Below are 25,791 nucleotides of genomic sequence, written 5' to 3'. Positions count from 1 at the left end.
ATAAGGGATACAATGACAATAATAATTGGGGAATCACTAGTATTATAGGGACCTAACACTATTTCATCCCAGTGAGAGACACTTATGATGTCATTTGATGTGGCATGAGTATTTATAAAAAAAAATATTTGGTTGCATGGATTATACTTAAAGATCATTTATGATAGAGACACTTAATTTATATCTAGGTTTTGGATAAGTTTGTAGTCAAAATCAGGGACTCAATTAAAATTGAGCACTGCATATCATCCAAAAATAGATAGATAGATTGAAAGAATAAATCAGGTTACGAAAGACATGCTTAGAATGTATGTTATGGATAATCAAACTCAATGGGAGAAATACCTACCATTGGTAGAATTCACCTACAATAACAATTACCATGGTTCAATCGAGATGCCTCCTCCTCAAGCTCTCTATGGGAGGCCATGTAGGACACCATTGAGTTAGGAAAGTTTGGTGGACATTGTAATAGTAGGGCCTAAATTGGTGCAAGAAATGGAGGAGTAGGTGATTTAGATTTGACAAAGGTTAAAGGAAGCACACAATAGACAAGAGTTATATCGGTGCACATAAGACCAATCAAAGTTGTAAGGTGGGGGACCAAATTTTTATTCGTATCTGACCCAACAAGATCACCATTTAATTTGGAAGAGGGATGAAGTTGTGACCTTGATTTATAATACCTTTTAGGATCAAAGAGAAAATTGGACTAGTTTCGTATCGTCTTCTACTGCCATCCCACTTGCATAAAACTCATGATGTTTTTCATGTATCTGTTCTATGAAATTATGTTTTTGATGAATCTCACAAGCTCAATTGGAGAGAATTAAGAGTATTAGATGTGGGAACCATTATGGTCGAACTATTATGCATTTTGGACCGTAAAGTTCGACAACTTAGGCATCACTTGGTGGACTAGATTAAGGTCCAGTGGGATAATTATAGGCTAGGGTTTGCTATCTAGAAGGATGCAAATACTTTACATCGAGACAACCCCCCACTTTTTTACGTGTGATGCCCCATTTTGACCTAGACAACTACTTACACTGAGGCCCTATTTGTATTTTCATGATGTATTATTTACGAATGCTATGTACTATTATTCATTTCAAAATTAGACCGATCAACTTATTTATAGAAAACGCACTCAATAAATTATGTTTTTGTTGATTAAAATATCTAATGTATGATTTATTTAATGTATGCTTTACTTCCAACATGTTGATGTCAATTGAGAAATTTTGGTACGTGGATATCGGGTTTGATAATATGATAATTAGGAGGACACAGAGACACACACACATATATATTGTTATGCATATGCTTGGATAAGAACTAATTTGTAGGATTGGAATGGGGCTATGTAATAGCTAGAGAACCATAGTAGTAACTCGCTGACGTCAAGACATCAAATGAGTAATGGTAATAATGTACATTGTATTAATTGACATGCACTATTATGATATTGGGTAAGGTGTAGATTTACTGGTAACATGACTACCCAACTAAATAATTCGATGACAAGCATCCAGAACCAACATCAAAGTGTGGTTCATGTTAGGGTGTTGACCCTTGTTCTTTAAGGAGGGGTGGAGGCATTACCCACTGTGTAACCTCCAAACCTGGAGTTGTGGGAGGCCTATGATGGACATGCTCCCCTAGATGTGTGATGGCGACTGCCAGTTGTCTGTTGGGGAAGTTAGGTCAATATAGTCGATGCTTCCACCTTGTTTTATTAGTTGTTGGATTGGTGTAGCCAATGCCATAGTATTGCAAAAGGATAACTAGAATGGGAGTGGAAGTAGGTTAGGAAGGATGGGAGGATATAATTCTTATGCTTTTACTTTGTTTTGGTTACTACACACTTCTTTTTGTTTCGATTTTGTTTGATTGTCATTTTACTCCTTAAATGTTGTATCCTCTTAACTCTAACTTTGGGATGAAGTTTTCTAAAGGAAGGGTGTATGTAATGTCCACTTCTTTATCCTATTAGGCTATCATAAGTTATTAACCTCTTTGTTTTGAATTTGATTGATGGATCTTATTAGTGTTATTGGTATATGTATGAAGTATGCATATGCTAACTACATACCAATGACTTATATGAATATACTACTATTCTATGGTCTATTATACTAGATGACTAATTAGCCTTAAGCTTAATTAATGACTTAGTGGTTAATTACATGAGCTTGTTACAAAGAACAATCTAAGGCTAATAGGTTAATAGACATCACTACCGACAATGTCTAAATTAATATAAATGTAACATAATCCTAATTAATAATCTATTAATGATTCAAATTTTATTATGATTTAATTTAATATTTAAATTAATTAGGATTTTATGCATCCATTGATTGAACTGACCTTTAAAGATTATATTATTTTATATTGCATTGATTAAATGGTGGGTGAATGATGTAACCACCTGAGGCATTTACTCTAGGACAACAGAGTAGGTGGGGGTAGGGTGGGGCGAGGGGGTGTAGGCCCAAAAATAGTTAGGTAGCAATAATGAAGGGAGATAATTTGGGAGTTCACAGGAAGGACAATAATTAGGGGTAGAGCATTGGAAGGAACTTTTGTTTTGGGAAGGGGTCATTTTGGTGATATTAAGTTTCAAAGAATTATGGGGAGGGAGGGTCGAGAGGAAGGGGAGGGAAAAATTGATGATGCACATTAGATTTTGGAGTTGGACATCGAGAAGGTGTTTGGCACCTAGAACTTGGATACATTATGATTGTTGTTTTGGACTAGTGCTTGGAGCGTTAGGGAATCTATAGAGTTTCCTAGGTTAAGAAGTCAGATAGATAATTCCTAGTTAGCAAAGTGATATATTCAATTAGGTGATTTCAGGAGGAATACCGCAAGAAAGCCACGATAATCAAATATTCTTATTATTCACTCAATTTATTTAAACTATGTTAAAACACACAAAATATAAAATCAAATCAAACAAATAGATAATAATAATTTAGTTATATAAAATCTTTTATTTTTAAATACAAGCTCAAAGCGTCCCATAAAAGCCTCACACAAGGATTTTCTTAAATATATGTGGATAGGGAGATATATTGAAATGCTAACCCTATTCTAGGGGTTGAACTTCTAGATGTGCTCCATCACATCTTTAGTGGCCCAAAAACAACCCCTCCCAATAAAATCCAGAATCGTATTCAACAACATTTATCTTTCGTGCAGTGCAATAACATGAGAGATAGGGTAGATATTCCCCCTAACAAAACCATATCCCCGGAATCCTTCATGAACCAATAATTATTGTACATACATGCGATGTGACTTTGAGTAGAATTCATGGTAAAAGGCCTTAGAAGGAAAGAATATTCTTCACTAACATGATAGAGAAGAAGCTTTCAAAGAAACTTCCGAGAGTTGAACAACTACCATCTTCACGATAATTGCTTTTAGTGTTTGTCTAACTTAAGCAAGGGTGAGATATGTGGTTACAATCGCCAGCGCTGATTAAAAACAAATTAACGAGACAACAGGTGATTAGTGGTTTTGCACAAACAACAAAACGAAATATATATTTAATATTTTCCATTGGATTACCCGACACGTGGTCACCGTTATGTATTTAATACCTAACCTTATGAGTCGCGTGTTTGCAAAGCCGGTAATCTCTTCGGACGTGTCACTACCAGGATTCGATCGTTGAACTGCATGGAAGCCGCGAGAATCGAACTCGTGTTAGTTACATCTCGATAAGCTAAAAATCGATTAAATTATTACCAGAAATGATATAATGTGTCGTGGATTCCTTCCTTCCTTGCGACAACAGTTTCAATTGATTTCGTCCACGTGGTGCGTCGTCAACTCTACGTCTATGAGACTTTTTGTGTCCATTGACTTCTTCCGGAACTAAACCTCTGACTAGGCCCCACAGGGTTAAAGGTCGATCATGTTGGAGAGCGGTGGCGAGGGAATGCGGAAATGGCGGTCGATCGGGATGAGATCTGAGAGTTACGTGGAAGGGAGTGAATCGGGAAATAACGGAACGAATGAGAGAGTGCGAGGGGGTTGGCCTTTCTTATCCGCCTGTTCGAACCGTCGTGGATGACTGGTCGCAAGGAATATTAATTAATTAATGATAAAATGGATAATGATTAAAAAATAATAATAATCGTGATTAAAGCAAGGAGTTATTGGCGACGGCGCTGGGCCCGACACGTGGCGGGTGGAAATGGTAGCCGAGAGTTTAATTATTAACTTTAGGTGCGATATTTCTTTTTGGCAACCAAAGAGTGACAGCAATGCGGACCACATGCGTCCTCCATTGCATTGTACTACTCTGTGCGTGTCACATTCAAAGAAAACACCTGCTGAATTACTATTGGAGCACGTGTCCGAAACAGCGGAGCCCGGCACAACTAAAGATAGCAGTTCCGTGAGCGGCCGATGCTCGCCACTTGGCATTCTGTCTGATGGTCTAGTTTCCACGTGCCGGGTATCGGGCGGTGGTGAGGACAGCGGATGGGTCTCACCGCCACTATGTCGCACCTAACCTACCCAGCCCGCGCGGGCAGTTCCTCGCCTCCCCTGCCCGTGCCCGTTCCCCCGTATAGCAGGAAGGGGAGCCAGCCTGCGTGATGCGCTGTTATTGCGAGGCTTGGGACATTTAAAAGGGTCCTGGGTTCGACACCCCCGGGGATGTTTGTGTACAGGTTTCTGATGTGCTGCGAGTCTGTACGTGAGGACAGGGAGACTGTAGGAGAGGGAGTAGATTTGTGCCTTTTGGCGTGAAGTTGACAGGGATTTTTCATTTTGAGGCCGTTTTTGTTGAATTGGCAGTCTAGGGTTTGAAAGCGCAGTTTCTGAGTTTGAAGGGATTTTTCTTTGTTGTCTGCCGGTGAAGAACATTTTGTGGAGTCCGGTATATATTGAGGTTTTCTGGCATGGAAGGCTTAGAGATCTGCAGGAGCCCGTGTAGCATAGCGGAGAAGAATCCGCTGCCATGCGAGCCCAAGTCTCGCGCGGCCAGGCGAAGGCGCATGGAGATCCGGAAATTTAAGGTTATCGCAACGTCTCCCATCGTGAAGCCCACTGAAACGTCACGGAAAAGACTTAAAATTACCATTTTGGGCCGTGATTTTGCCAGGGACTGCGTGAACGCCATCGAGAGCTCAATGTCGGGGGCAGGAATCGAGCTGGATCCAGCCACAAACGATGCCTCGACGTCTGGAAAGGAGGAAAAGGCAGGTCTTTCGGCTTTTCCGTTAACGAGCGAAGCGAAGCTGCAGGAAACTGGTTCGGCAGGACTCAAAGAAGAGGCCGCTGACAGAACCGATGGTTGCAGTGTAGGTGTTGATAATATTTGTCCAGAACACGCCTTTGTGTCGGTATGTGGAAGGCGAAGAGAAATGGAGGACGCGGTTTCAATTCTCCCGGCTTTTAATTGCACAAAAAATGAAAGCAATACGAAGAGCGATCCGGCGCTGCACTTCTTTGGCGTCTACGATGGCCATGGCGGATCGCAGGTACGTACCGCAGTGTTTTATTTGCATTTCCCGTACATTTTCTTCATAATCTTTCAACAACCTTCAACAAAATGATGAATGTGCTCATATCTTTAATTTACAGGCGGCCTTGTTCTGTAAAGAACGCCTCCATGAGGTTCTCGCGGAGGAGTTGAAAATTTTCGGCGGCAACGCGCAGGACGAGACGCAATGGCAGCAGCTCACGAGCGCTTGTTTTGGGAGAGTGGACGCCGAGATCTTATCCGGCGGTATTGTGTGCAGAAATGACTGCATAACCCGCGAAGGCAATAATGAGTGTTCTTGCGGGCAGAGAATAACATCTGAGGCTGTGGGAACTACTGCAGTGGTGGCTATTGTTGGATCTAGCCAAATCGTCGTCGCTAACTGTGGCGATTCGCGGGCCATATTGTCGCGAGGCGGAAGGCCTGTCGTTTTATCACAAGATCACAAGGTATCTTTCCTTTTTGTCTAAAACTAAATGAAAAGCATTACAGTTTGCTCCTTATGAATGAAATCTTTTATGAAGTTTACTCAACTCTGCTAAAATCACAAGAAAGGCAGTGTAGTATCTACAAGAATGAAATCTTTAATGAATATTTACTAAACTTTGCTTAAATTTCATGAAAGCCAGTGCAGTTTCTTGCTGAATAAAGTCTTAGACGCCAATTACTACAATAATGAAATCTCTAATGAATATTTACTCAACTTTGCTTAAATTTCATGAAAACCAGTGCAGTTTCCTGCTGAATAAAGTCTTAGACGCTAATTTCTGGTTCGATTTGCAGCCAGATCGGCCGGATGAAATGGAGCGCATAGAGGCAGCTGGCGGGCGCGTATTTTTCTGGAACGGCCCTCGCGTTCTTGGCGTCCTGGCCATGTCCAGGGCTATAGGTAAGCCTAACTCGGCCATTATTCAATATCTTATTTTGCTATTTTATCGGGACCTCCTTTTTTATTATTATCTTACGCGGCGCTTTAAAGAACCTACCTGGCACTTTCATGCAGGCGACAAATACCTAAAGCCCTATGTCATCGCCAAGCCAGAGGTGACAATCAATGCCCGAAGCGACGAAGACGAATTCTTAATTCTGGCAAGCGACGGGCTCTGGGACGTGCTCTCCAACGAAGTCGTGTGCGAGGTTGCCAGGAGATGTCTGTCGGGTCGATCACACAGAAGCTACAGCGGTCTTCAGGCAGAGGGCCGAGATGACACTCCCGCGGCTATCGCTGCAGCGTTGCTGACAAAGCTGGCGATTGCTCGAGGTAGCCAAGACAATATTACCGTAGTTGTCGTGGATTTACAGAGACGCCGACGCCATCAGAGCAGATGACTTATTCATTCCTTATTATGTATTTCTTGGTACGATATTTTTTTATCACAGCATCTTTATTGGTGTTAGTATTATTATGTATGAAGATCTGGCAAATTTCTGGTTTTCAAATACAAATTTAAATGTACAAACTGTTAACAGCTGTATTCCATTCTCCTTTTTCTTAAATATGATTCGAAAGCAATTTTGAAAATTGCATGGAACGGGATTCGAAGCCCGCTCCACCTTCCATGTCTGACATATTTTCAATTCCATAACAAGCTCTTTAGATCAGTATGCACGATACCGTGAAGATTCTTTTTTTTTCAGCTTTTCCTCTCGTCGGTACTATAAAAGGACACGTGTATAATTGATATAGTTAAAAGGACACGTGTATATTATACCTAATCGTGTAATTCACCCTTTGGAAACTTCGCCAAATCGTTCGAATGTTCTATCGTTCCAATGCATTATGATATCACAATTTTAATCTTAATATTTATTGAACACTAAGAAAATAAGCAGAGCAAGTTGTAAATTCAATTTTCATAAATTCTAAATTTGGAGTTTATATTAAAATTATTTAAATAAATTGACCTCGTTATTAATTTATACTGGATAAATATATAGATTGTTTCGAATTTATTTTTCGTTAGCTTATAATCAAAACCAACTCTATATTCTTCTTTGCTTTTTTATTTATGATACTCAGTATTTTATTTTTCCCTGAATTTATAATCTCAGGGAAAATGTGGTTTTTCAAAATTTTTAAAATTAATAATATTTAATCAATCATAAATAAATAATCAATTTATTCCTTGAAGTTATAATCTCAGGGAAAATATGGTTTTTTAAACATTTAAAAATTAATAATATTTAATCATTCACAAATAAAAAAAAGATAAGTAAATCAATTTATAGAAAGTATAAAAAGATAAGTAAATGAAATTATGGTTTTTTAAACATTTAAAAATTAATAATATTTAATCATTCACAAATAAAAAGAAAGATAAGTAAATCAATTTAGAGAAAGTATAAAAAGATAAGTAAATCAATTTATAGAAAGATAAAGTAATTAAAGTATAAAAATGTTAATTTATATTTTAGGAGGGAGTTACTATGAACATATATGTTCATAGTGATATATGTTCATAGAATGTTCATAGTGATATGAACATGTTCATAGTGATATATGTTCATAGAATGTTCATAGTGATATATGTTCATAGAGAACAAATGACATGAAAAAAATATATGTTCATATATGTTCATAGTGATATATGTTCATATACATTCATAGAATGTTCATAGTGATATATGTTCATAGAGAACAAATGACATGAAAAAAATATATGTTCATATATTTTCATAGTGATATATGTTCATATATTTTCATAGTGATATATGTTCATAGTAAATAGTAAACAAAACAAATACATGTTCATAGTAAATAGTAAACAAAAATACATGTTCATACATGTTCATAGTAAATAGTAAACAAAAATACATGTTCATAGTAAATAGTAAACAAAACAAATGGCATGGAAAAAATATTATTATTCAAATATTATTATTCACATCACATATATATTACAAATTATATTACAAATTGCATGGAAAAAATATTATTTATTCACATCACATATTGAATGAATTAATCATAATTCATTCATTTTCGTTTGGATATAATATTTAAAACAAAAATAGTTTAATAACAAAATAATATCTTACATTAAATATAATATTTTAATTAAAAATATTTTAATAACAAAATAATATCTTACATTTTGTGTGAGTCATAAATAAAATATTTCAATTTCTATATTATTTCAATTTCTATATTAAATAATATAATTGTAATTATTGTTTTTCTATATTAAATAATATAATTGTAATTGTTTTTGTTAATTAATTAAAGTAATTAATTTATAAAAAGATAAAGTAATTAAAATATATGAATGTTAATTTACATTTTAGTAGGAGGGAGTTTGTGAACATTATGTAATTAAAGTAATTAATTTAGAGAAAGATAAAGTAATTAAAGTATAAAAATGTTAATTTATATTTTAGGAGGGAGTTGGTGAATATAACATGAAAAAAATATTATTGTTGACATTACATGTGTAATTTGTTAACGTATAATATTTAAAACAAAATTATTTTAATAATAAAATAATATTTTATGAGTCATAAATAAAATATTTCAATTTCCATATTAAATAACATAATTATTGTCACTCCCTATAATGGAGGCATGTAGATGTTTGTAAACATTAAACATTTAAATGTTAGTTCAAGTAATATTTAATTAAAAGTAATAAAATTAATGGAAGTGTGTAAATGTTTTTAAACATTTAAATACTGGATTTGCTCAATTAATAATAAATTTAAAATAATAAAATTAAAATTAATAAAAATAATAAAATTCAATTTGTTATTGTGATTTTGTTTTTATTAATAAAATTATGAATAATTTGGAAAGCTAAGTACACCCTTTTCGTTTTGCAGAAGCAAATCATCAGGCTAAATGGAAATATCAAAGGATTAGTGCTCTGGAATCAAGCATGGGAGAACAAGGATATCATTCAAAAACATAGATTCTAGGAGATTGGCAATGGAAACAAGGCTCTCTTCTGGGAAAACGCTTAGCAACAAAGGTTAGAACTGGATCAAGATCAATACCAACAAATCAAGACCAACATGTAAAACAGAGGGAAGACTAAAGTAAGCCAGTATTGGAAATCGAGTGAGGAAGAGGATAGATGGAGAATCTGGTTGGATCAAAAGAACTTGGCTCCCCATAACAATCCTCAAGCCTGGTCTGATCTTTCTTCAGAACTTTAAAAAAGACAAATCCTCCTTGACATCGCTGAGGACAAAATCAGAGGGGGCAAAAATTCAGTAGGTCTTTTCAATTTAAAAGAAGCCTATAGATACATTGCCAAGCTGGATCAATTGCAACTAGACTCAAAATGGAATTCCATATGGGACAAGAAGCATTGGCCTAAAATATATATCTTTCTATGGCTAGTGATGGACAAGAAGATCTTAATGTGGGACAACTTAAGGAGAAAAGGCTTCATCGGTCCCTCCTGATGCCATCTTTGTCAACAAGAAGAGGAAACCCCCAATCACCTTCTGAATGAATGCCCATACACGTCCAAATTTTGGGACTAGATATTACTGGTATTCAACAACTCAGATCAGGATCCCTCCTCCATACAGAACACCATCGCGAACTGGAGATCATCCTTCTCCTCACATCCGCTGGTTAATTGTGCATGGAATCTAATTCTTGGTCTGGTCTGCTGGGCACTTTGGAAGGAGCGCAATGCAAGAATCTTCCGGGGCATCTCCACTCAGGAGGAAATTATATTATCGAAGATCAAAAGAGCAATCTGGGAAACTGTGACTTCTTTACCCACTCAGACTTCCAAAGCCCCTCCCACCAACTCCGAAGCAAGAATTCTCTCAATGTTGGGCCTTCTTCAAATCAAGGTTAATGAAGTCACCTCCTTCTCCAGGCATGACAATCAAAAAGACATTTGGACGCCGCCAGAGCTTGGCACCTTAAAGCTCAACTATGATGGCGCCACAAAGATAATCCGAGCCAAGCAGGGTTTGAAGGGGTCTTCAGGAACTCAAAAGGTGAAATATTTTAGATATATGAGGGCAACATAAGTTTAGCCACAAACAATGTTGCTGAACTTCACGCTTTGGAAAATGGTATCACCATCGCGCACAACTAAAAGCTCAGTCCTCTAACCGTGGAAAGAGATTACACGCTGGCCACCCAGATAGGCAAAAAGTTATAAAAGGTCATCGTCGTGGAAAAAGTCTCTGACAACTGGCAACTAAACACAATTATACACCGGATCAAAAATAGAATAGACATAATGGCAGGCCTCCACTTTTAGGCCATCAGAAGGAGTGGTAATAAGCTCGCAAACATACTTGCAAATGAGGGTACAGCTAAGACCCTTCAATTGAATTCCAGAGCATGGAAGGATCTGGAGGATGGTGACCTCCGTTAGCACTGTGCATCCATTAATGACAAAGATATCCAATCTACCGAACAATAACTGTTTGCGTACCCTTCATCATTTCAAGGTCGATCCAAGTATAGGAGGAAGGACATCATAGTGGCGCACGCGCCCAGACCCATCCTCGGCTCGCTAGATGTCATGGCCCTTACTGCCACCTCCCTTCTCCCTTGTGCGGATGCCGCCTCCCCATCACATCCTTTCTGCTTGGCTCTTCCTCCACCACCTAGCATTTGTTCTTCGCATGCTTCCCCTTCCCGCCCCTCTTCCTCGCCCCATGCCTCCCTTCATCCCCTGGCCTCTATATATATCCCCCTCCCCTTTGTCCCCCTCATCTTCTCCTTTGCTCTCCTTCCTCCTCACTTGTCATTCACTCTCTGGTTCCTCTTGCTCCCCAGCCCCTCTGTTTTTCTCTTGGCTTCGAAAAATAGCTCCATCCCTAGCTCCAGTCGGGGAGGAGGATGCAGTGGCGCAACGTCCCGATGGCATTCTCTGGGTTTGCCCCCTACTACTCGTGCGGAGACCTCTGCGAGGCGCGCAGCTCTGCGCTACGCAACGGCTGTTAATCCAAAACTTAGTAGCGCATAGACAATTTGGAAGCCCAAGCAAATGTTCTTCGCAAAGAGGTCACGACTGAGGAAGTTGACATTGACTTTGCATGGATCCCTGATCCTGCCCTCACTAGAGCGTGCGAGAACCTCTATGCGTGAACCATAGAAACATGGTGGCAAATGAAAACCATCATGGGGCTTGCAATGCAGGAGCAGGAGGAGTGCACCAAGGTACTTGAAACAAAGATTGACAACCTTACTGAGAATTTTTTCATCTATGTTGAAGTCGTCCACCACTGTCGGTTCATAACTCGGGATTCATCTCAATATACGGTCATTAAGAGGAAGGCGACGACGAAGGTCCATTCTGCAGTTGAAGGCACCCCAAGCATCAAGAAGGAGCCCGCAGGAGCCTCCACCAATTACCCGAACTCTATCGCACAACAAGAGGGGAGCACCCAAGAGATCCCTATTAGCCTGGACGATGATCTGGTGACCACCAACCAAGAATGACTTCAGCCAACTCTCTTTTGTCTCTTCTCCTTTGCGGAGGTCTAGTTGCTCCGAATTTCTTAGTCTAAAAAATATCTAGTCTGCTCTGCTTCGGTTATAAGTAATACTCTCCTTTTTTAGGATGTTGTAAAAAGGGTTCTCCTCTGTTTCCATCAAAGAACACAGAACCCATTTTTGCCATGGCTGCTATGTAAAAAAGATAATACTAAGGCCACATCAGGTTTTTCTGTTGGTCCTTGTGTCAGGCTCTCTCCCCCGCACAACCCAAACAATGTAATTTTCAGGTTTTTTCAGTAATACATAATATCTTATTTACAAAAAAAAATAATGAATAATTTTTTGAATAGAAGAAAATCATAATATACATATCACATTAAAATATATAATAAATAAATAACAGGTAGAAATTAAGATATATTTTATCATATAAATTAAAATAATGATTCTATCATTGTATTGACATTTACTTAATAAATGAATAAAAACTTAACACATACAATATAATGAAAATTTTAACCATAGATATTCACTCTCAATTTACTTGTTTACCATGGATAATATTAATTTGTAAATAAGCTTTGTTACAATACTATGAGCCAATACCATGGCTTATCAATACCACATGCCAAAACACAATAACTCATTTCAAAATAAAAATATTTTATAAATGTCTTATTTTAATTTAATTTTATAACATTTTTTTCCCTATTCCATAATCTCCCACATTAGAAGGCTAAGGAAATAGGTTGCTAATTGGTTGGCGAATTGGGGAAATTGAGAGTCCAACCCGAATTCACTTCTTTGTGGCCTCCCCTAATGATCCAAAGGGACATTGAGCACTTGGAAAACATACTTGGGAGCAATAAGCTCTCCCCAATGGGGGTGGTATCGTAAATGATTGATGTAAGGGTGGGGGCATTTACTCCCCTTCCCACGTGGCATATACAATGAAGAAGTGTGTCAAAGAAGCCCCTGGTGGCAAGCCAGAGCCGAAGAATGTGTTTCTAGTATATATGGTAATTGGACAACTGCAGGACTTTGTTGGTGGCATCAGGTAATAGGCGGCTAGAATACAATGGGAGACATTTTGTCAGGAGTGTAGGGTGGCCCATTGTCTTTGCCACCCCCTACCCTTTGATTTAAGATAGTAAGGATGAGCATTGCTTTATGCACTAGTGGTTCTGCCTCCTTCACAACGGTGGTTCAGGTCATAAAAATTTGTGACCCGAGCTCATGGAGTCTTTTATAGATAGTGGGAAATCTCTTGGCGTTTGTACGGGTAGAACAACAGTTCTGATGCACTATCAGAGTGTCTACTCTCTCGAGGTCTCCATTATTTTCACCCCGCCAGTGAAATTTTCATGCCTAGCGTTAATTTCAATTTGAGTTTTGTACTTCGATTGGTGTATTAGTTTATTTGTTGGAGCAACAATATGGCTCCTTGTGTTCGAGGTTGAGGCTTTCATTAGCGGCGGTAGCTCGCTTTTCGTTTATGTTTCTTTCCCCTGTTGTAGTTAATATTTGGTGGTTCAGTGGGGAAGTGGGGTTGTCGCCTCTGGAGTTCTGCTTCCTTTTGCTCAGTTTTGGATCTATCTTTAGCTCATGGGGGATTGGAGGTGAGGTCTCTGGTTGTGGTGTATGTTTGGTGTGGGTGGAAGTTGGTTTTTCCCAGGGAGGTGGGTGGAAGGGGGTTGACTTATCACTAGACATTATCTTCATGTCTCATTGTGCATTTGCATTGGAGCTGTTACTCGTGATGCAACCTGGGCTTTTCACAGAAGTTGGTACACAAGGTGGAAGGCTCTGGGTTGGTAGCGAGTGGTGGTAAGCCCGAGGCCCATGCAACACCAATGTGGACGTGCTCACAGGGCTGTAGGACCACATGGCTAAGGCATTGCCCACCATGTGGAAAATTGGGATTTTGGCAAATAGTTGGACTAACATCGAGACCATTCATTGAGGAGTAAACTTGCCTCCTCTTTTTGATTATCTAGAAACATAGATTCAATAGGTCACCATGCTTCCGAAGCAACTAGAAAGAGATTGACATGAGGATCGACACAAAGTTATTGCTTTTATGAACAACCTCCAACACAACCAATGGCACATGGCGGATAGGTTGGTCTCACTATGTCGCAGCTAGAGAAGGATTCAAGAGAGGTTGGACCATCTTGAAGGTAGGATGGAACACATGGAAGCTCACGTTCATGAAGCCTTTCGTCCTCCTCCGCCACTAGGAAATGGATCAGATGCTCCAACTCCGGGTGACTTGGTTAGCCAATGATGAATGTTGGTTGTATTTTGGTTCTTGGGATCTTCTGGTTTTTTTTGGGCTATCTATATGTGGTATCTATGTCTAATTCTGTTGTTGTCAAATTGTTTTTCCTACTACTTTCTCGCCAACAAGTCCAATAGGAATGAGGTCGGCAGAATTTTGCAACCAAGCTTCTCACGATGTATCTTTGACATGAATCAATAGCAAATTTTGATGTACAATTTTTTTTAAACATTATATAATTAAATATAAAAGAAAAAATAAACCCTTTATCCTCACTACTACTACTAAAAATATTTTGTGGATATTCGTGGAAGATTAAATCAAAATTTTGATAAAATTAAAAATGAGAATACTATATATAAAAATATGAAATTTATATAATATAAATAATATTATTAAGAACCAACATAGATTCACTAAGGATTTTCTAAGCAATGAGAGGAAATGGTGCAAACTTTTCAAGTTTTGCACTAAAAAATCTTGAGAGATTTGATCCCTATTTGCGCTTAGTATATCCAGAGTTAATGGATTTATACTGGCTTTATATTAATTTTCTATAGAAAAAAAAATTAAATTAAATTAAAAAACTTCTTATATATTCACTTACCATTGTGAGAGGGATTTTAATATCAAATGGGCTAGAATAAGAGATAGAGAATTTGTTAAATTATGGTATGTTCTATGCTTAGAGCAGTTTACTCATCTTTCTTATTATTATCCATAGATTAGCAATCACATGTACATAAGTATAGTGCAGATAGAACATTAAACGATCAATAGAAAACAAACCAAGACAAGAGACACAAGATGTGCCGGCGAGCCACGGACAAACCCCAATATGGAGAAACCCTTTGATCAAATCTTCTTTTATCTTCAATAATTTAGCAGAGAGAAATAGTACATAAATTTGATTTACATAAGCAGCAGCAAACCCTAGATCAACGACATCAACATCATCGACATCACCGGCATCATCGGCTTCACTGGCATCATCATCATCGGCATCACTGGCATCATCGGCTTCACCAGCATCATCAGCATCACCGGCATCATCGGCTTCACCGGCATCATCAGCATCACCGGCATCATTATCATCGGCATCACCGGCATCATCGGCTTCACCTTAGGATCTCTCCTCCTACTAAAACCCAAAGACAAGTAGAGAGAGGAAGAGATCCAAGTGTGTGTAGAAATGACTTGAAGTCCTCTTCTATTTATACTAAAACGTAGAGGTTGAATAGACATGACTGTTGGGCTTCTGAGCCTACATAAGTTGCTGGCCGACTTAACAATTTGTCCATAACATAAATAAATTCATAAATTCATAAATACTTATTGGAATCGGATGATCTTTAGATCAATCCTACACCTCTCGATGAGAGGAATCTAATAAAAATATTATCAACCATGAATAAGATGACCCACATGAAGTTTGGACCTAGTTGCCAATTTTAACACTGCCTCTCAACTAGGGAGAACTTCATCTGCAATCTGTCTGTCGGTCGCTACTATTCATCCATCAAACACACTGCCCTGTATACCCTGAACCTTGCCCTACTCTGCTCTATTCTTCCTGTTTTACTTTGTCTTCTTCTGCCCTGTATCGATATGTACTGTAGTGCTTTCATCTTCTCTGCTCTGCTTTATTATGTCCTGCTCTGCTTTTGTCCGAATTATGAAGAAGAAGAAATGATCAAGGATGTATCATACTTACTCAAAGTCAGTCTCAGAGTATGTACCATTGGTCCCAGACCAGTCTCAACCAACCCGAAGTTAGTGTAATAGTGAGTACAACTCCTACCACTGGTCCCATACTAGTATCATCCTCCACTGACTCAAAGTCAGTCTCAGAGTGCGTACCACTGGTCCCAGACCAGTCTCAACTGACCTGAAGTCAGCGTCACAGTAGGTACCACTCCTACCACTGGTCTTAGACCAGTATCGCAGTCTCAGAGAGTGTACCACTGGTCCCAGACCAATCTCAACCGACCGGAAGTCAACGTCATAGTGGGTACAACTCCTACCACTGGTCCCAGACTAGTATTGCAGTCTCAGAGAGTGTACCACTAGTCCCAGACCAGTCTCAATCGACCCAAAGTCAGTGTCATAGTATGTACCACTCTCACTAGTCCCAAACCAGTACTGCACTGACCAGAGGTCAGTCTCAGAGTATGTACCACTGGTCCCAGACTAGTCTCAACCGACCCGAAGTCAGCGTCATAGTGGGTACAACTCCTACCACTGGTCCCAGACCAGTATCACAGTCTTAGAGAGTGTACCACTGGTCCTAGACTAGTCTCAACTGACCCGAAGTCAGGGTTATAGTATGTACCACTCTCACTGGTCCTAGACCAGTACTGCACTGACCAGACGTCAGTCTCAAAGTATGTACCACTGGTCCCAGAGCAGTCTCAACTGACCCGAAGTCAACGTCATAGTGGGTACAACTCCTACCACTAGTCCTAGACCAGATTTACTGATCCCAGATCAATGAAGGTCATCCTAGCATAGGGAGTACGGTAGATACAACGATGCATCCATCGGTACTACTATGGTCCCTATCCTCATTTCCCTGCTCATTGATCAGATGAGAGGTACTTTCCATGAGTCCCAGACTGCATGGGTAGGATGCCTCGATAGGAGAACTTAATCAATCTTGTCCTCACAGGAGAACTAATCATCTTGCTACACAATCGCCATGGAGAACACATCATCCAAGCCTCACAAGAGAACTAATCATCCTGCTACACTATCGTCATGGAGAACACATCATCCAGACCTCACAGGAGAACTAATCATCCTGCTACACAATCGTCATGGAGAACACATCATCCAGACCTCACAGGAGAATTAATCATCTTGCTACACAATCATCATGGAGAACACATCATCTAGACCTAAGAGGAGAATTAGTCATCTTGCTACACAATTGTCATGGAGAACACATGATCCAGACCTCACACGAGAATTAATCATCCTACTACACAATCGTCATGGAGAACACATCATCCAAACCTCACAGGAGAATTAATCATCGTGCTACATAGGAGAGCGAATCATCCTGTCCCACAAGAGAGCGAATCATCTTGTCCCACAAGAGAGTGAATCATCTTGTTCACAAGAAAGCGAATCATCCTGTCCACAGAAGAGCAAATCATCCTGTCCCACAAGAGAGCGAATCATTTTGTCCCACAAGAGAGTGAATCATCTTGTCCACAGGAGCGCGAATCATCCTGTCCCACAATAGAGCGAATCATCTTGTCCACAAGAGAGCGAATCATCCTGTCCCACAAGAGAGCGAATCATCTTGTCCCAGTGCACACCACCAGGGGAGGGTGAGTCACCCTGTGGTCGTATGTTGCTCTAGTAAGAACCGCAAGCCCGCAGAGCTCCCAGAGCTCAATGTATGCAACATGCAGGACCCTTTTACAAGGGTCTCTCGACGACTCCAAGTCGTTCGGGAAAATCACAAATTTGATCTTTCCCCTGGGGCTTTAGCGACCTGTACATCATCTTAGTGCGATGGAGCCTCCTTTCTCATCGACTTACCATATACTAGATAAGGTAGTATCTGATGTCTATCTGCTGGAGAAATCGTCGAATACAGGATTCCTCAATAATTGAATCCCACCTCTGGTTGTGACAAGAGAATCTCAGTGGTATTCATCATGTGTACAAACAGCTCACTGAAGAGCTTCCCCAACCAGGCAACTTCATACGAGATCATACTCATAGATATGTATCCAGTCTCAGCGGTGCTTATAACAACTGACTTCTACTCCCTTCTTAGAAGCAGAATCCAAAGAGGAACAACACTAAGAAGTGCTCTAGTGATCCTCCACACTGCTTGCCCAATCAGCGTTCGAGTAATCATGCAGTTTCATATTTCCGGTAGTGTATCTCAATCCATGAGAGATTGTGCCCTTAAGACATCTCAGAAGATTCTTGGCACCAATCCAGTGAGGCTCAACCAAATATGAGCTCCCAGTGCTAACTGGAAAACATAAGTCTGGAATCCAACTCCCTCTTACTTTTGCAAATGAGAGGGTCTGCAACTGTCAGAAATAGCTCGTCCGCATAAGGTGCCGATATGAGAGGTCTGTCATCCACAACCTTTGGATAATGGTTTGGATCGGTTTCACTCCTTAGTGAATCTCAGCTTCATCAAACAACGCTCAGTCCTCTCATACTATGCCCGGGGTGTTTTGCTTCAAGCCATAGAGGGCTTTCTTCCAGCTGTATAAATGAGATTCCCATTTATGAATCTCAAGCTACACAGGTTGTTTCAAACCTGTGGACCTGCTACATGAGGGGACTGGTCCCCTTATAAGATTTTCCTTCGGTACATCTCAGACATGTACCTTCGTGCTCTTTTTGAATTCAGGCATCCCTGTCACCATCTAACTCACAGACCTCTGGTGCTGTGTCAATGGACATGGTCCCCAGTGGACTTCCTGCAACTTGATACAACCCTGAGCTCAAAAACATCTTTGAAAAACTCTATTTTCAAACACGTACCTTTCCATCAATGAGTGCCACCTTGTAACCTTTGACTTCCATTGCTGAAATGGACACCAGGTTCTTCTTGCGATCAGGTACATAAAACAGATTCTGTAAATGAATCAAGTTACCTTCATTCAATTGAGGGGTAACATTCCCTACACCCTTAGATCTGAACTTCCCAATGAAGTGATCTTTAAGTAGGCCATCAGAAACTTCTGCTGCGCCATTCTGATAATATTCTCTGCTTCCACTTCACCCTCGGTGAATTTGAACCCATTGATCCTTTTGTCTTGTCCCAGCTATTGTCGGTGATTTCTCTTTCACTCTTGCTTGGGCATTGTCTTCACCTCAGCTCTGATACCATGTTAAGTTATGGTATGTTCTATGCTTAGAGCAGTTTACTTATCTTTCTTATTATTATCCACAGATTAGCAATCACATGTACATAAGTAAAGTGCAGATAGAACATTAAACGATCAACAGAAAACAAGCCAAGACAAGAGACACAAGATGTGGCGGCTAGCTAGGGACAAACCCCAATACGGGGAAACCCTTTGATCAAATCTTCTTTTATCTTCAATAATTCAGCAGAGAGAAATAGTACATAAATCTGATTTACATCAGCAACAGCAAACCCTAGTTCAGCGACATTAGCATCATTGACATCACTAGCATCATCGGCTTCACCGGCATCATCGGCTTCACCAGCATCATAATCATTGGCATAACCAGCATCATCGGCTTCACCGACATCATCGGCATCACTGGCATCATCGGCATCGGCATCACTGGTATCATCTGCTTCACCGGCATCATCGGCTTCACCTTAGGATCTCTCCTCCTACTAAAACCCAAAGACAAGTAGAGTGAGGAAGATATCCAAGTGTGTGTAGAAATGACTTGAAGTCATTTTCTATTTAAAATAAAATGTAGAGGTTGAATAGACATGACTGTTGGGCTTCTGAGCCCACATAAGTTGCTGGCCGACTTAACAATTTGTCCATAACATAAATAAATTCATAAATACTTATCAGAATTGGATGATCTTTAGATCAATCCTACACCTCTCAATGAGAGGAATCTAATAAAAATATTATCAACCATGAATAAGATGACCCATATGAAGTTTGGCCCTAGTTTCCAATTTTAACAAAATTTTTATGCCATTAATAATGAGTGAGGATCACAATCCCTTCAATGTTTAAATATGGAGATGACATGTAATATTTACAAAAATATCAATAGTAACAAGAGAGATTATATTGCACGGATATATGTTTTCTACTTTTGAATATGAAGAGTCATGTATTGACATTTTAATGTGGAGAATCTAAATCATAAGTAAAATATTTAAATGTTAACTATACATATATTATTTAATAAAATGAAAAAAGAAGAAGTTATAGATCCATATTAAGTCCATATTTAACAAGAGATGAGAGGAAATACCAGGTAGAAATTAAGATCTATTTTATCATATAAATTAAAATAATGATTCTATCATTGTATTGACATTTAATTAATAAATGAATAAAAACTTAAAACAATATAACAAGAATTTTTATCATGGATATTCACATTCAGTTTACCAGTTTAGAATGGATAATATTAACTTGTAAATAAGATTTTGTTACAAAACTATGAGCCAATATCATGGCTTATCAATACCACATGCCAAAAAACCATAACTCATTTCACAATCAAAATATTTTATAAATGTTTTATCTTAATTTAATTTTATAACATTTTTTTCATTAACGGGGCCCCTATCTCTAGAGTGGTCAAAATCTAGCACCTTGAACTTCAGGTTTCTTGAATAGGAGACTTACTTATTTCTTTTCTTTATGTAATAACCTCCCACACTAGAAGGTTAAGGAACTAGGTGGCATTGGTTGCCGAATTGGGGAAATCAAGAGTGCAACCTGAATTCACTTCTTTGTGGCCCCCAATGATCCAAAGGGACATTGAGCACTTGGTAAACATAATTGAGAGCAATAAGTTCTCCCCAATATGGGTGGTATCATAAATGATTTACGTAAGGGTTGGGACATTTACTCCCCTTCCCACGTGGCATATACAATGAAGAAGTGTGTTGAAGAAGCCCCTAGTGGCGAGCGGGAGCCGAAGAATGTGTTTCTAGTATATCTAGTAATTGGACAATTGCAGGACTTTGTTGGTGGCATCAGGTAATAGGCAACAAGAATACAGTGGGAGATATTTCGTCAAGAGCGCAAGTTGGCTTGTTGTCTTCGCCATCCCCTGCCCTCTGATTTTAGATAGTAAGGACAAGCATTTCTTTATGTACTGGTGGTTATGCCTCCTTCACAACGGTGGTATAGGGCATACAAATTTGGGACCTGGGCTCATGGAGTCCTATATAGACAGTGGGAAAACTCTTAGCGTTTGTGTGGGTAGGACAATGATTGGGACACACTGTCAAAGCGTCTACTCTTGACCTCTCCACTATTTCCACCTCACCAGTGAAATTTTCATGCCTAATGTTAATTTCAATTCGAGTTTTGTGCTTTTATTGGTCTGTTAGTTTATTTGTTGGAGCAGCAGTATGGCTCCTTGTGTTCGAGGTTGAGGGTGTGATTAGCGATAGTAGCCCGCTTTTTGTTTTATGTTTCTTTCCCCTGTTGTAGTTAATCTTTGGTGGTTTAGTGGGGAGGTGGGGTTGCCGCATCTAGGGTTCTACTTCCTTTTGCGAAGTTTGGGAGCTATCTTGAGCTCATGGGGGATTGGAGGTCGGGTCTCTAGTTGTGGTGTATGTTTGGTGTGGGTCGAAGTTGTTTTTTCCCAGAGAGGCGGGTGGAAGGGGGTTGACTTATCACTAGACTTTATCTTTGTGTCTCATTGTGCACCCACATTAGAACTGTTACCTGTTATCTCCCCAAGAAACTCTCCTCGGTTGTATTTCAGAGATGCTCGGGAACATTACAAACTCAACAAAAATGTTGGAAAAATGGTGGATGAATGAAAGAAATGTTGCATATTCAAGCCAGATAACCACTTCTACTATGATTGACCCCAGACATGGGTGAACACCCCCAGACTACAAGGCTTTAGACCACTAATTACTCACAGTTTAAGGAATAAGTGATGATGGAGAATACTGACCACACCAGCAAATGCACAGGACCCTGTGATGGCCGACTGCAACCAGTTAAGAGGTCTGTAAATCTGTTTCCTAATACACAGACAGGATGACAGCTCTCTGACATTAAAATAACAGAAACCTACAAACAAATTCAATGATACATGCTAAATCCTAACACAGAGGTGGGATGACAGCCCCTCTAATGCTAAACATTAACAACACATGAATAAATGTAAAGTAGGCACAACCTAGAATAAGAAGAAGAAGTGGACAATGAGCAATTAACAACAAAAGAAGCTTGCATTAGTTGGAAATGAAGACCAGACGCTGCAGGTTACACAGTAGTTACAGTCTCCAGAAGTTGAAGCTTACAACAGAATAACACTCATCAACCTATTACATTGTGTTTCTGGGTATATATAGAATCTGTTTACAAAATTGCTCTGCTAAGCTATGCGTGGAGGTGTCTTAATGGACCACCAACCACATTTACATTCAGATATGGGTCTCTACTGCAATTTGACTGCTTTAATGGATGAATTTAATCTTTCTGGTGCTCTGCAGTCCTTCCTGAACAGGTAGAGTGTAATATGTACAAAGCTCCCTGACTGATTAATGCAGTTATCTTCTCAAGCCCTGTACTGTTTGTCCTTCGGCCATCCTATCTTTAATTGCAGGCAATTGAATATTTAATCCGTAGGGTACAGGTAGCTGTTGGCCTTGTACTTCCTCGGGCAGCAGAGAGCAGTCGGGAATTAAGGTTTCATGGCGGTAGAATATGTAGGCCGGGAATAAATCTCAGTTGTTGGATTGCAGAGATCAATGGCGGGGATCGCTGGCAGGAGGAATCGGGAAGAAACAGGCGGAGAAATTATACACCGTCAGATCGTGTGGATGAACGGCGGAGATTGCATGGAGGAAGCCATCGGGAGGACGTGCGGGCGAAGTGAATAAGGGCCGTCGGATCACCGTTGGGCAGATCCGACGGTGATCGCACGGGAAAGTTGCGCGGAGCTTAAACGGCGGGAAAAGGCGGTTTTCCGCGGTGGGCGGTTTCCCCGCACCGCCTTTGGGCCCAAGGTCGTTTCCGTATAACGGGCAGCGATCCAACCAAAGAACGACGCGTGGTAGCGGGAAAACACCCCCCCCCCTCCCCCCGTGGGTTAACGCACGCGCAAGTCGCATGACCGGGGGAAGCGTCCACCATCCGATGAACGATGGACGGTCAGATAACAGAGAACTTGCGCAGAGTTTAACGTGCGGTAGAATAGCGACAACCGTCAGATCGTGGGCGATTGATGGTGGAGATGAAGGCGGGGTTTACAAGAAAGCACGGAGTCATATGATTAGGTTATATGGCGGCTACAGTTTAGCGCTTGGGGTCAAAGGAAAACAGGCTTACACAGAGTTTTAGAGACAACGGAAGGTTTATAACCAGTTATCAGGGTTTGATAGTATTTAAACCAAAATGCACAGGAACCCGGGAAAAAGGGTTAATGGAGAAATTTTAGCAGAAAACGAATGAATGGGGTTTAAGAAAATATGGGTTTACACATAGTTTAGGAAGAAAACAGAGATTAAGGGGTTACGAGGGAGAATAAGGAGAATGAAGGGGAAGGAGAAATCCACTGCTGCGAACCTTTTGAAAGCATAATCAGCACTGTCAAACCTGCTTTGACCCTCCACTGACTAAAAATGCAGCAGAGCTAACATTGGCTCCTTCTGGGGATGAGATCCTCCCTGTTGAGGTCTCAAGAACCTGCAGACCAATGCCTTCATACAAAACTCATCTTAAAAACATTTGCCTAGTATCCATTGGGCATGGAGTCAACTAAACCCACTCCCAAAACCGAAAAAGAAATTATTAAGGCCTGAAAACTTCAAACTTCAAAAACTGCCCATCTGCTGGGCCATCAAAATTGTTGCCTGTCATCCGGTTCATCATAGATCAGCAAGACAGGATTTATTTGATCCTCTACCTCGAAGAGTTTGGGACATTTGAGCTTGATGGGTAGAAAGGGATCAAATTTCATTCCCTCTCTGTGTATTTTCCTCCTTGGATGTTGTTTACAGGAGCTTTTGTACACCTGATAAATAGCCATGGCTGCTGTGTACTTGTCTGTGTCTTTTGTAGTCTGCACAACTAATATGAAAGATGCACCATTGTATTCTTGTGCAAGGGACACAGAGACATTTTCTGCTCCTGTATCTTTCTTAGAACAATCCTCATTCAAGGAGGGATTTTGATACTGTACATTTTCTTCCTCTGTCATCTGACAAGCTGCCTTTTCAATCTGTTTGTAGGCCATCTGAGCAGGTTTCAGAAAATCAAAATTGAGGTGATCAGTCTCAGCTTTGAGCATTGAAATATGTTTTGCCTCAGTGTTCAAGGGGCAACTTTGAGGGATCCTCTTTTGATGGAGAAACAAAAGATGATGGAGAGCTTTCCTCTCCCTTTTTAATCACTGGACTGGGGACCAAAGCATGCTAGAAAATTGGCAGATCTGCATAGCCATGTGAATATGAGCTAGCATCGAGAACAGATTCTTGGAGGAAGAAGGGATCTGTTTCTGGTTGCCCATGCTGGTCAACTTGTTCTGCAGCTACAACAAATTGCTGAGCAGTGCCTTTGGATAATGCTTCTTCAAAAGCAGCTCTGGTTAGGAAAGGAGCACCTTCCAAACCATGGACTTCCTCCTCTTGCTGCACTTCTTCCATGACTATATTTTGACAAAGGGTCTTCACCCTTTGATCTTCGTTTGCATCTCTATTTCTCTGCAAAATCTGCAAATGCTCAATTGCTCCTCTGTATGGATTTGGAGTTGAAAAAGTAATGGAACAATGAGCTCCTGCCTCCTTAGAATTCTGCTCAGCTTTTAGTTTGGAAACTTCAGAGGTCAAAAATTCAATCATCCTAGCCAATTCATCAATTTCAAAATCATAGGATGATGAGGATTCACCTTCCTGTCTTCTCCTTTCATCATCACCTTCGAGTCTGTCTGCAGCAATGATATTTGCTTCTACTTCAAAGGCTGCAGCTTGCATATCAGCCAAAGAAGTGCATCCTCTTTCTCTTAACAGTAGGCAGAACTGAGAATCGAAGGCATTAGCATAAGTGATCATGGCAGAAGCAGGGGTTGGTCTTACTTCAGCTGGCATTCTGCTGTACATGTGATTGAATCTAATATTGAAATCAGACAGCAGCTCACCATCTTCTCTCTGCAAGTTCCCAAATTCATCATGATAAAAGAGTAGATCTTTATTATTTCCCCAGTGCTTTAAAAATACATCATCTAGGGCCTCAATGTCTGCTATAGACCTAGGGGGTAAATTTCTAAACCATTTTCTAGCTTCCCCATCTAGGCTTTGAACAAAAACCCTCATCCAGACATCCTCTTCATTAATATCTAGATTATCAGCATAACTATAAAATGCCTCTAAATGCTCCTCGGCTGATATTTCTTCTGCACCAGTAAACTTTGGCATAAATTCTTGATAATCTCCTGCAGGCATGGCATTCAAAGGGGTAAGCAAGACTAATGGCCCATACCTAGCAGCAACTATTCGTTTTATCTTTGTGAGGGCTTGCTGGCCTGCCATGACTGAGGTGTATGAAAGGAATACTAGTGGACTGAGTCGAATGAATCAATGAATGGAATAGCAGAACAAAGGAATATGATGGACAACAAAGGCGCTTCTTCCAATTGAGGTGCAAAAGGGAAATGAATGAGAAGGAGCTGAATGAATCTCTGAAGGTATTTCTACACTAGCAGAGATACATAAAAATTCCAAGGCTTACCTGATTCTGATGCTCCTTACTGCGATATTTTCTTCTGCTGAACGATCTTCTCAGAATCAGGCACTGGTTCAACTGATGGTTTCTGAAGATTTCTGCGAGCATGCCTCACCAACTGCGCCAGAACTTCAATGTGGAGTCACCAAAAGACGGTCTTCCTCCAGTGGAGTTGCCAGATAGATGATTACAACCA

At 39.9% G+C, this 25,791-nt stretch overlaps 1 protein-coding gene across 1 annotated transcript; it reads left to right on the top strand.

Moving 5' to 3' along the window:
• The first annotated feature begins 4,588 nt into the window (after positions 1–4,588).
• On the top strand, positions 4,589–6,981 carry LOC149148904 (putative protein phosphatase 2C 68). The gene is made up of 4 exons (XM_089438832.1): positions 4,589–5,504; positions 5,608–5,955; positions 6,290–6,395; positions 6,510–6,981. The coding sequence occupies exons 1-4, from the start codon at positions 4,923–4,925 to the stop codon at positions 6,833–6,835; spliced, it is 1,362 nt and encodes a 453-aa protein (XP_089294958.1). The 5' UTR covers positions 4,589–4,922; the 3' UTR covers positions 6,836–6,981.
• The last annotated feature ends 18,810 nt before the right edge of the window (positions 6,982–25,791 follow it).

The sequence above is a fragment of the Pinus tabuliformis genome, chromosome 9 (genome assembly GCF_031772625.1).
Source record: "Pinus tabuliformis cultivar Carrire ecotype Pingquan chromosome 9, CPIR1, whole genome shotgun sequence".
NCBI lineage: Eukaryota > Viridiplantae > Streptophyta > Pinopsida > Pinales > Pinaceae > Pinus > Pinus tabuliformis.
This window is presented reverse-complemented; position numbering and strand designations above follow the sequence as displayed.